This window comes from Salminus brasiliensis, chromosome 3 (assembly GCF_030463535.1).
Source record: "Salminus brasiliensis chromosome 3, fSalBra1.hap2, whole genome shotgun sequence".
NCBI classification, from domain to species: Eukaryota; Metazoa; Chordata; class Actinopteri; order Characiformes; family Bryconidae; genus Salminus; species Salminus brasiliensis.
In genome coordinates, this window is record NC_132880.1 from 33,840,830 (window position 1) to 33,853,145 (window position 12,316).

The window sequence follows — 12,316 nt, forward strand, 5'->3', positions numbered from 1 at the left end:
ATGTCCAGTGTTTTTAATATTGCAGTATATATATCACAGGGGACAATATATTGCAATGTTAATTTTTTTCAGTATTGTGCAGCACTAATGAAAATAATAAATTGGCAGATAGCAAGAGCACAAATCGACCAATTTCACTACTGAAAACTGGGCCTCAGTTATACACAACATGCTGTAACTCCAGATTAGTCTTCAGTTTAGCGTTTGATGTAAAATACCCTCAAAGTTACTGACTTCATTGACCACACATCAGATAAAGACATACATCACTATTGAATAGTTGTACTAAATTCTTGGTAATATCCTTTAAATTCAGTATCTCTGGTCTGCTTGGCAGTTTGACATTCTAATAAAGTTTACAGTAGAGATGAGAAGGACTATAGAGTGCATTAACCTTGAGAGGTACACATCTGAGAGTACAGATCTTGAATGCAATGGGACTTTTTTGTTTATCTGTATTTTATCATTCTTTCTCCATGCTTCTGTCAGGGTGACAAAGGACCTCCTGGCCCTCCTGGACCAGCAGTAAGTAACTTTCAGAGAAATGTGTTAACATAATTCCTGCATATGCTTCCTTTGAAACTTAACTTTTGAATCAGTCATCCCTGCTGTTCCCTGCCATGCCTGTGTAATGTAGCTTTTTTCAGACTGCACCTCTGTAGCAAATTCTCCAAATATGTATTTGTAATCCACTTTGCAGGGTCAAAAGGGGGAATCAGGCGAGCCCGGACCAGACGGACCTCCTGGGGAGGATGGAATTGATGTGAGTTCACGTCTAGCTCATAGATCAAACATGGTCTTTTCCAACAAAATGAGAGAATTTTGGCTTTAACTGGGATGGTTTCATAGTTCTATCAGTATTCTGGTATAGTAGGTCTAGTTCAGGAGTGGGAGAAAAAGAGTAAAGTAGCTTGTGTCCCACATTGTGTAAGCTGATAAATCTCTTTTTTGATGCCCTTGCTAGTTGACATGCCGGTTTATTCATTATTTCATACATTTATTCACTGTCCAGCTCTGTGGTCACAGATGCAGGTCTCTCCGGCCCGGCCTTGTCCAGTCACATGCTAAGAATCAAAGCAATAGTGCAGGGATTTTGTTGGATAATCCGTTTAGGAATGTCAGGCCAATGTTGTCTTCAACAAAACTGTCAAAAAGAGTCAATTGTGAACAGTTAGTCTTGTAATAGTGTTAAAACAGAAAGAAAGAAGGAAAACTGGCAAAATAATAATTAGTTTGAAGCATAATGTGAGGGAACTTTAATAATAAACTTGTATGGAAATATTGAATGATTTTGTATGCAAATGATTTTCAAACACTCATCTCTGTAATTTTCACTTTTCAAGGGTTTGATTGGTGGTAAAGGTGAAAGAGGTCCTGTCGGACGTCCTGGACCAAAGGTTAGTAAAAAGTGAATCCAGTAGCAAGTGAGTTGCATCTCAGTGACTGTGAGGAATTTCTGTTGGTACTATGACTATAAGTCACCATTAACCAGTAGAAGTCTGAAGTCGATAAGCAGTTTGTGTTTACATTTATGGCATTTTGCAGACGCTCTAATCCTGACTTATGTACAATGTAATTAGAGGTAGGTGAAGGCAGTGTTGGGCGTTTTGCTCAGAGTATATTGTAGTATGCTTGCCCAAAGACAGAATTGAACCCCGGTCTGTCATGTAGAGGGCAGCAATGTTATGTACTATGCTTAACCAACAGCTGATGGCTTTTTGCTATACATATAATTTCTATTACATCATTAATTAATTATTAATATAATTACATAATCAAATACTCAATTACATACATTCAAGCATGTAAATTAAATTGATAATTGAAAATCTGAAAAAACCTTCACTTTGGACTATAATAGAATATAATAGAGGATTATCTTATTTTATCTTATCTCTCTACTTGTCTTCACAGTGGGTAGGTATTTCACAGTGTGTATGCCATGGTGGGTCCTAGACGGATTAACAACCAAAGGCCATTTTTCAATGTTCAATTAATCCAAATCAAACAACCAAAAATTAAGCCCATAGTCTGTGGGCATAACACTAAACCCTGAACATAGCCTATACAACCAACATGCAGAGGTAATTTGGGTGTAATGGCCAAACAATAGCTAAGTAGTTTCAGCTAGATTTTTGAGATGAAGTTCTTGAGATCAAATAAATAAATGTGCCATTTTTACATGATATTTGTACTTATTTGTAAAACTTTAAATACGATTTTTGTATTTATTCTATATCTATTTATTCTTGTATATACTAATATTACAATAAATGCAAACAAGCAAGTAAAGGATGCATTGGGTTTTTGTGTTCTGTGGGTGTATAAGCTTCACCATTTCCAAAGCTTACATTTCCAAGGCCAGTATTTCCAGTTTGCATCCAACACCTAGTTTCTCTAAAGAATCCTTCTTTAAACTAAGTCAGGTGAGCTGCTGGTGGAACTGAACAAATACAGTGTCTGCACTGAGAAATCAGCAAACAACATGTCTGTGTTCTCCTGACCAGCATATCAATAACCATACGGGCCTATTCAGACCCATTCTGACAGATTTGTTTATTTGCATTTATTATTATGTTGTACAGTGGTGTAGTTTTACAGGCAGAAGTATTTCTCTTGATTTGCATTTTCAATGTTACACAATGTTGTATTTCTAGAGGCAAGAGTGTGATTTGAACAATTTGTAAGAATTTTCTTTAGCACAGTGCTGTATGTAATGAATGTATATATATATACACACCTTATACCTTACTCTTTCTTGATTTTCAGGGTCAACCAGGACCTACTGGTTCAGTGGGACAAACTGTAAGTACAATTACAGTATTATGTTTACATTATAACATGACATTGAACTTGATAACAGTTTGAAAAATTGTAAAGCACCAGCAGTTCTTCAATATACACACACCAATATTACTTAATGTAAAATGTGCCATAGTGTAGCATACACTACTGTAATAATGTACTTTACTGTAGTGGCATATTGCAGAAATGGCTTCTATCCTGTAGACATATCAGACATAAGAAAAAAGGCACTTTTCAACATATTTCTGAGATGTTGCTTTTTGTATACTCCTCTAGGGACCTGGGCTTCCTGGACTACCTGTAAGTACTAACAAAGCTGAACATACTTACAGATAACCATACCCCTCGATACCACTTTGAACCCTAAATGCCTGTAGGTTGGATCATCCTTCAATCCTTCACTTTCAAACAGCATATTAGGTTCATTGCAAGTACTGAATAACATAACTCAAAAATAAGTCTAGGGTTCAAGAGGCTAATCAGAGAAGGGCATGAGGTCAACACATGAGGTCAAGCAAAATCAGTCAAAATTAGGCTTTTGCAATCATTTCTGCCCTGAATTTAAATGCTTGCTTTCCTGCTGTTTGTTCTGTCTACAGGGAGCACCAGGCGCAATTGGTCTTCCAGGGCAAATCGGACCAGTTGGCCTAAAGGTTTGTCCTGCTTATTTAGATTACCACAAGGAATTAGCATCACAACGTGACTCGACATAACGGCACTAAATTAGCATTGCATGTTTTCCCTTGTTTTTACTAATAGGCTATAAATGCTGCCATGTACTGCAGCATAACGATTAACTTAGCTGTGATTAGCTTCAGGCGACATAAGCTTCTGAAGAAAGCGAGGCGCAGCTATAGAATCAGCTCTCCCATTTGTGAAAGTAGAGCGTGTTTCAAATACAGACCAGCCATTTTATTCTACCATATTAATTAAGAGATGTGACGAGGCAGGGTTTACCCCTGTCCTCCTTCATGGACCATATGTGCATCCATTCAGAAATGAGCCCTCTCCAATTTCATGGTTTTCATGATGACTGATCCCAGTTTAAGCTCTTATTGTCCTCTCTTTTTTGAGTTGCAACCATTTCTAACACAGGTGTGTAATTGTACAGCTGGTATAATGCCCACATAACAGCTTCCAATAGAACAGGGCATCCTGGAGCAGCCATGCCAGTTCCAAGTGTGGAATAGAGGGGTATAAAGCCACCCCAGCACTGGGCTGTGGAGCAGTGGAACTGTGTTCTCTGGAGTGATGGAGCTGCACTCAATACCTTTTGGGTGAAGATCTTTGGAGTGGTGTTTGTGATCCAGAACTAATCATCCAACATCAAATTCCTAGAAGAGTAGAGGCTGTTACTGCAGCACAGGAGGAAATATTTCCTAGTAAAACCTTTTAATCTCAGAAGAAATGTTGGAACAGTGGATGAGCAGGTGTCCACAAACATTTGGACATGCAGTTCAGAAGATAAACCAAATAAAAAAAGCTGTACTATTCCACTCACATCACTGTATGATGATGAAATTGAAATCTGAATAAGGGGCTTAACTTTAAGAGCACTGTAGTATACACCATGTGGACAAAAGTATAGGGACACTCATTTATTGTTTCTCCCGAAATCAAGGATATGAAAAAAGTTTATCCTGCTTTTGTTGGAGTAACTGTCTCTACAGTTCAGGGAAGGCTTTCTACTGGATTTTGGAGCATTGCTGTGAGGATTCGATTGTGTTCAGAGCATTAGTGAGGTCAGGATGCTGGATGATCACCATTCCTCAACTCCCCAACTCATCCCAAAAAAACCTGGATGGAGCACCAACCATCATCCCAGGGAACTGAGTTCCACTGCTCCACAGCTCAATGCTGGGGGGCTTTATACCCCTCTAGCCCACGTCTGGATTAGACACAGTGTCAATAGGTTCATGTTTATCTGCTCCAGAGAGTCCTATTGTATTGGCACTACTTCTCTACAGGAGCTAGACAGGCTGTGTTTGTGCATTTGCACATCTGTGTCAGCAATGTGTGCAACTTAAAGTAAATTAATGCATTCATTAGAAGGGGTGTCCACAAACATTTGGACATAGTGTAATGTCAACAAATATCCTAATACGCGCAACAACAAATGGGTTCTATTAGACTCATTTTATGAAGACTATTCTTAGTATCTATGTGTTCACATCTATTTGCAGGGAATGATGGGACCCGCTGGACCTCCAGGATTGCCAGGACCTCCAGGGAAACCTGTAAGTGGTAAAAGGAACATGTAATACAGATTCTGCACAGTAAAATAGTTCCATTCCATCAGTCATCAGGGTTCAAAGCAACGGCCAAAATACTAGACGACACTGCAGATTATATTAATCCCATGGCTACACACATGCCAAAGCTGTAAAATATTAAGAACTTACTTTTATGTGAAGCTAAACTTTGTCTCGTATTCATCCGCTCTGCTTTCCAATTATCCGCTTCACCTCTAATGGTGCAGCAGATTATGCTCCCTCTGATTGGCTGAGCTAATGCCATGTCTCAAACCACACAATGTACCCTACCTACCTTCCTTCCTACCTAGCAAGCAACACTTCTGATAAGTAACGCTGTGTTTTAAACCCACAGTGTCTTGGTTTAGTGTACTTATGTGCAGTTTGGGACGCAGTGCGAATAACAGCGTGAAATCTCCTGCATTTAGCTTTCGTTTCGTTTACATTTTCAGTAGAAGTATCTAGCTGGTCATTTATCTTATTACATTTATATTTTTAATGTTTTTTTTAATTTATATATTTATATATATTTATAGCTGCTTTGTTTGGGCTAATGGTTTTCTGTTGTAAGCCTTGGCGCCGTTGGCAGAGCAATATTTTCACTCCTAGAAGGTCTCTCAGCCAATCACATTGCGGGGTCTGTGGTATAATAAAAGGCTTCATATAACTTCATATAGATAGTACGTTGAGAAGATACCGTTAGAAAGTACCTGTGTGTGTGTGTGTGTGTGTGTGTATATATATATATATATATATATATATATATATATATATATATATATATAGAGGGTAGGTCAGCCAAGAAATGAATCCCACATTGTTTTGAAGTGTTGAAGTTGAACTGCACAAAAAGCTTTCTGCTCTACAGTAGGCAACTGTTATTATTTCACCCCTGGCTCTCTGACAGCGCATCTCCCACTTCAGTTCTATTATCTGTTTGTCATATCCAGGGACCGCCTGGAAAATTCTTGGGTGGAGAAGAAGGCAGTGCTGACTTGCAGGTGAGATGATTGCTCTAGATAAAGCTCCCTCAATTTCCGGAGTATGTCTCCACTCTGGCAGTGTGTCACTGTCAGCGTAAATAACAAACTTCATTCTTTCGTCTCTGGTTTGTCACCAGACTTTCTGTCATCCTGTCTGTTACACTGTGCATCCACAGTGCATCCACTAAACATCTCTGTGGTCAGACTTGGCCAGCTAACTTTATATAGAGCACAGCAAGCCTTTACTGTACTCCGTTACCCTCTTTGCCTCTTGCTGGGCTTTTTCTTCCTCATATTGATCTCAGAGTTCATGGATTTTCTTAATGAGCTCCATTAAACAGTTTTCTTCAAAGGCCTGTGCCCATTAGTACCCTCTTAGATTCAGGTCCATGGATTCAAAACCGTGAAGCTCATGCTAACTTGTCAAGAGTTTATGCAGTGTGTGGAGGATCGTTGCTGAAGGTGGTCCAGAAGTTCATCTTCACTCCTGCGCCTCACCAGAACCCTATAGATTCTGCCTGCAACACCATCCTCCCTATAATTAGATGCTGGTACTCCTATATGGAAGGCCAGAATAGCTAAGCTCCTTCCTTATTCTGTTTCTTGTACCACTCTCAGTCTCTCTTGTGCAGACATGATGGAAGAGACAGAAAATGCTTAGTTTGTCTAAAGCCAGAAAATTTGTAGTTTATTTTGATTGGCACTTACATAATGTAAGACTTACTGGCCCGTGGAGCACCACTGCTGTGCCAATGGGAAGCACTCAATATTCGAGATGTCTATTCTCTGTACACCTTCACTATTCTGCTATGACTGTGTACACTAAAACACAGCACAACAGCTTTGCTTGTTAAATGTCTATGTGGAAAGTTAATGGAAACTTAAAAGTTATTAACATACACAGTAGCTGTATAGCATTCTGGATAGCCTCTCCATATAATATTTATTGATAACATACAACAGTGTATACAGTGTATTTAAACATTAAATATAGAGGACTAATCATTTAAGGGTGCAGAACATGTGTTGAGATTTGTGGGCTCATGCATATGTCTTCTGTTGTAGTGCCCAACCAACTGCCCACCTGGTCCTAAGGGTCCCCAAGGACTGCATGGGGTTAAGGTAAGTTTGTCATCCATATGAGCTGAAAATCTAGCCACTGCAAATCCTAACACATGTGACTTTTGATTTATAGTATGATCCTGCTTGATAAAGATGTGATGGGTTGTTTTTCTTGTGCTCTCACAGGGACACAAGGGGCGAGCTGGAATACTGGGAGACTCTGGAAGCATTGGAAAGACGGTACAGAGAGACTTTTACTGTATTTTATATAGACACATAACTCAAGCTAGATGCTGCCAAATACAAAAATCATTATGGATACCTAGATTCCGCAATGCTCAGCATCCGCTACACTTAGCCTGAATATCAAGTGAGACATGAGTACAATCGTGAGCCTTTAATAAGTGGTGGGTCTTCAGTCTACGTTTGGAGACAGCGAGCGAAACTGCCATTTGGACACCCAGGAAAGTTCGTTCCAGCACTTAGGTGCTAGGACAGAAGGATCATGAGAGTACCTGTTTGATCCCAATAATTGTCAAGATGATGTAAACACAGTGGTGTAGTGGTGGTCAGTGGTTAGAGTGCAGGTTTATTGACCACAGGGTTGTGAGTTCGATAACTACTAAGCTGGTGGGTGCTTGAGCAAAGCCCTATCCGTCTCTGCTCCAGGGGCACTGTAGCATGGCTGACCCTGTGCTCTGACCACACCTTCCCAAGATGGTGTATGCAAATGTATAATGACAGTGAAGGTCATTATTTAACACAGCAGCATTTTTGCATAAAATATATGATAATGTGATTGCATGGTGAAAAGGCAAGGGAAAGGATGGTTTGGTTGGTTGGTTGTCAGAATACACTGATCAGAATACACTGATCAGCCCACTTGTGCCCACTGAAGGGCCCACTTGTGCTGACCTGTCGAGGCATGGACTCCCAGTGTCCTGTGGTACCTGGAACCGAGATGTTAGCAGCAGTTGTAGGTGGGGCCTGCATAGATCACATCACCAAGCCTTGGGGACCTATGAACGTTCCTGTAATCACTTTTTTGACCATTGCACACCAGGAAGACCCCACAAGACCTGCCTTAAGTTTTGGAGATATTCTGACCCAGTCGTCTACCCATCAAAGTCTGGCTCTTGTCAGCGTTGCTTACACTTTCCCATTTTTTCAGCTTCGAACACATCACCTTAATGAACTGACTGTTCACTTGCTGCCTAATATGTATACGCCCCCCTGGGCAGGTGCCATTGGAACCAGATAATTAAAATGATCCTCTTTATCTGTCAGTAGTTTTAATGTTATGGCTGATTTTTGAATGTCAGAGTGGTATTATCATTTCTACTGTCCACAGTTCTCACTTAACTGGGTCAGATTTATCATTCATGGTCATTTTCGTTTATTCTTACGCTGTGTTGTTTGTTTATGCAAGCTAACAACCTCTGATCCCTCCTTGGAAGCTTGTATCGGAAGCGGATTCCTTGCATTTAGACTTCAAGAAAAAATATCCTTTTACTGAAGATTCAAAACAGTTCAAGAAGTCAGAGCGTGAGCATGCAGATCATACGCAAGGAACTTTTCAAACAAACAAACAGACAAATGAACAAGGACGAATGCTCTCGCATCCGCCCACTCATTCATCCAGAGCAGGATTAGCTCTAATGAAGCCCCCTGAGGTGCATGAGTGGCACTAATCTGCGTGCGATTAGTCAGGACTAGCCCAGCTGAAAAGGCGAGGGAAAGGGTCAGGTAGTGCAGGAGGAGAGGGAGCTACAACACTGTGCATTAATCAGATTTAATGAGCGCACCACAGACAGGGGGCATAGTGCCCTGCACAGTGGCATTTGAGGGTTCAGTGATTGTAACACACAGCTGAGATCCTAATGCTGAAATCACTGCCAAGAAACAACAACATCTAGGCTGCTTGGCCTTTCCTGCCTATTAGGAACAACCTAACAGAAGTTCAGCTTTGGTGTCAAAGAGAAGCAAAGACTAATAAAGATATCAGTGCAGACTGACAGTCCGTGACTGAGCTCAGATTGATCAAACCTTGTATTAAAACTGAATAAATAAGCAATGTCTCTGTTACAGTGAATTCATCAACGCAACACTGTGTAGCATTTTTACTTTCAATTAAAAGCTATAAAACAACACTGGTATAACAATGCATAACCCAAGTAAAATTGTGTAAAAAGTCATTTTACTGTAATATTACTCGACATTACTGCGACAGTCAACATGATTCTTTCACTTTGAGAATTCCATGCAAGTATATTCTTCTTGAAGGGTGGCCAAAATTGTGATTTCTACGGCCCAGAAGCAAGAAAAACCAATTCTAGCATAATTCTGCTTTAATAAGTCACCAACCCTCTTGCTCATTATACACATATATGTCCAAAGGTTTGTGGACACCCCTACTTTAAATTGCACACATTGCTGGCATAGATTTGCAAATGTACACACACACACACACACATACATACACAGTTTGTCTAGTCCCTGTAAAAAAGTATTGCCAATAAAATAGGACTCTCTGAAGCAGATAAACATAAAAACTATTAGCACTATACTTAATGTCAGACGTGGGCTAGAGGGGCTATTAAGCCCCAGCATTAAGAATGTTTGTATTCCAATAATGCTCTTGTTTCTAAAGGCAATCAAATCAGTTCTCACAGCAATGCCCCACAATCGAGCAGAACACCTTCCCTGGACAGCAGAGACGGAGTCTTTGATCAATTCCATAAAATAAAATTTCTTTTTTAACCTTTTAACGGCTTTTAAAGACACTTCCCATCATATAAAGGTTGTATGCCAGTTGTAAAGATTCTCATATGACCTTTACATTATGTAAAGATTATTACTTAGGCTTTATTTTATTTGTATTTATTAATACATTCATTAATACTTCATTAATTAAGTATTAGCTACTTAAGTTGAATATGGCCCTATTCAGCATATTCTGAAGGAGAATGGATTAACACGTCTGAACTTCTGAATAAACTTCTATATACTCTTAACTAGAACAGTTCAGTCCTAGAATCTATACTAAGTTCTTTACCTGTATTACATCCTCATTTGGCACGTAGATAAGCTCTAATGGACTTCTAACTTTCTGTTGGTCAGTTCAACATTAGATTTGATGACATTTGACCACCAGATTGACATTATGTGAGAAAGTAAAAAATGGAAATAATAGATTCTAGGTTTTGCCTGACAGCAGTGATATGTCTATATTTTTAGTTCATCTCATGGATTCTTGCTCAAGATTTGTTGAGATTACACAAGTAACTGTAAAATATGCTGAACAAAAAAACAACTGGCCTTGGATTGTTAGCCTGTTTTAATAAATAACTGAAAGTATTACAGGTTAGAGGGTTTTCTTTCTTCTGACTTTTTAAAATATAAAATATTCAATGAATATGAAAGAAGTGATTGATTTTCTAACTTGTCTATTTTTTGGTAGGGCTCAAAGGGAGATGTTGGAATCTCTGGTGAGCAAGGAATACCCGGCCCTCCAGTAACGTATTCATTTATGTTCTACTTTGTATTTTGTTTAAGGTACACAAGCTTGGGCATTGGAAGTCTGACCTTCTTCTTAATCTTTTCCAGGGTCCACAGGGTCTGAGGGGCTACCCAGGAATGATTGGACCAAAAGGAGAGACAGTGAGTCATCTAACACGTCAAACTGTCAGAGTTCGAGTCTGAGAAGACACCATCACACTACTGACGTTTAAAAAAGCATATTGCCAGGCCTGCAGTATTGCTTTCTCTGTGTAGGAGTAACACAGTCGGTCAATGTATTCATCCACAGACCTGATCAATCACAGGCTTTTAGTAACAGACGCAGACCAAATCCTAAATCTTCACCAGTTACAGGCAAAACTGGCCTAGGTCCATATTCCTCCATCTGTAGTTAACGATCCCATGTAATCATTATCTTGGCATGACCGCCCAAACATTCTGCCCGACTGAAAGCATTTATCTGTGATTAGCGAAACAAGCCAGCTGTAATGTCTGCTGCTCTTTATTAGCAAACAGCTAGCATATCCACTGAGACCGCTGGGAAAAGCCGCTTCTGAGTCCGAGGAATCTCCCCGGACTCAGAACAGCTTCAACATTTGTGTAAAATCTTTGTGTTTTTACTTTGTTATGACGACTTTTTTTTGTAATCTCTCTCAGGGCCCTCGTGGTTACAAAGGCATCACTGGTCCCATCGGCATTCCTGGAATTCCTGTAAGTTTCAAAGTGCTCTTAGACTTTCTCCCTCTTTTGCTCTTTTTCATCACTGAAGAAGTTGTTTTTACGTTAGACTTTTTTCCTGTGTCACACAGGGCGAGGAAGGACCTCAAGGACCTCCTGGAGATGCTGGTGAGAAAGGTGATTTGGTGAGTAGAGCTTATCTGTATTCACCTCATAGAAACATTCTCCTGGATATTTCCTTTTATCTGACTGTGTTTTCATTGTAGGGTGCGCAAGGAGTTAAAGGACCACAGGGAGCGGTGGGAAAGAAGGGTGAAAATGTGAGTAAAATCAGACACAGAGAAAACAAATTCCCTTCAGTCTCGGTGAAAGCACTTTAATTAACCCTCCAAAGATATGAACATTTGCAGTGGTGTGTTAAAGCATATGCAGAGAGCATATAAGATATGCAATAGTGACATTATGAAATTGAATTTGCAGGGCCTGCCAGGGATTGATGGAAAAGATGGTGCACCTGGCGTCCCAGGAATAAAGGTATGGACTGATTTTCTGAGCATTGTAGTGAAACTTTACAAGGACATAAAGGAACATTTCACTTAATACACTAATGTAGCTAACAAAAATCATGCCTATTGGTAAGGTGACGTCAATGGGAATACTGGGCCAAGGCTGATATGCAAAAGTTTTATATCTAAATATGTATGTCTGCCGATGCCAATACTTAAACATTTTAAAAATGTAGCAATTGGAACTACTTATACCTGGGTTGTGGAGGATTATAGATATTATGCATATATGTATACTATAATAAGCTATTTTAAGTCATAAATGCAGTAAAAGTGAATAACATGCAGATATTAAAATGCAGTAGCCCAGGGTTGCCAAATGTATGCTAAATACATGATTTAAAAACAACAAATCTGAACATCCATCCGATGAACAATTATCAGCAGTTATCATATATTAACAAGTATCTATCCGATACTGATATGATGCTGATCTGCATCCCTAGTCCGT

At 39.5% G+C, this 12,316-nt stretch overlaps 1 protein-coding gene and 1 long non-coding RNA gene across 2 annotated transcripts; both read left to right on the top strand.

Moving 5' to 3' along the window:
• The first annotated feature begins 495 nt into the window (after positions 1–495).
• Positions 496–11,408, top strand: col9a2 (procollagen, type IX, alpha 2). The gene is made up of 14 exons (XM_072674458.1): positions 496–525; positions 701–763; positions 1,344–1,397; positions 2,770–2,805; positions 3,082–3,105; positions 3,405–3,458; positions 4,989–5,042; positions 6,008–6,058; positions 7,106–7,162; positions 7,289–7,342; positions 10,563–10,616; positions 10,709–10,762; positions 11,279–11,332; positions 11,391–11,408. Exons 7-14 carry the CDS (start codon positions 4,992–4,994, stop codon positions 11,406–11,408), a joined length of 393 nt encoding a protein of 130 aa, XP_072530559.1. The 5' UTR covers positions 496–525; positions 701–763; positions 1,344–1,397; positions 2,770–2,805; positions 3,082–3,105; positions 3,405–3,458; positions 4,989–4,991.
• Positions 11,409–11,430: 22 nt separating this feature from the next.
• On the top strand, positions 11,431–11,808 carry LOC140551373 (uncharacterized). The gene is made up of 3 exons (XR_011979250.1): positions 11,431–11,484; positions 11,566–11,619; positions 11,780–11,808. It is a non-coding gene; the product is annotated as an uncharacterized lncRNA (long non-coding RNA).
• Positions 11,809–12,316: the final 508 nt, after the last annotated feature.

Bases quoted from the DNA above. Each gene is read 5' to 3' on its own strand.
- col9a2 (XM_072674458.1), top strand. From the start codon at position 4,992: ATGATGGGACCCGCTGGACCTCCAGGATTGCCAGGACCTCCAGGGAAA. The intron at 6,059-7,105 runs GTGAGATGATTG...CTTCTGTTGTAG, and splicing joins AAGGCAGTGCTGACTTGCAG to TGCCCAACCAACTGCCCACC. The intron at 10,617-10,708 runs GTAACGTATTCA...AATCTTTTCCAG, and splicing joins AAGGAATACCCGGCCCTCCA to GGTCCACAGGGTCTGAGGGG.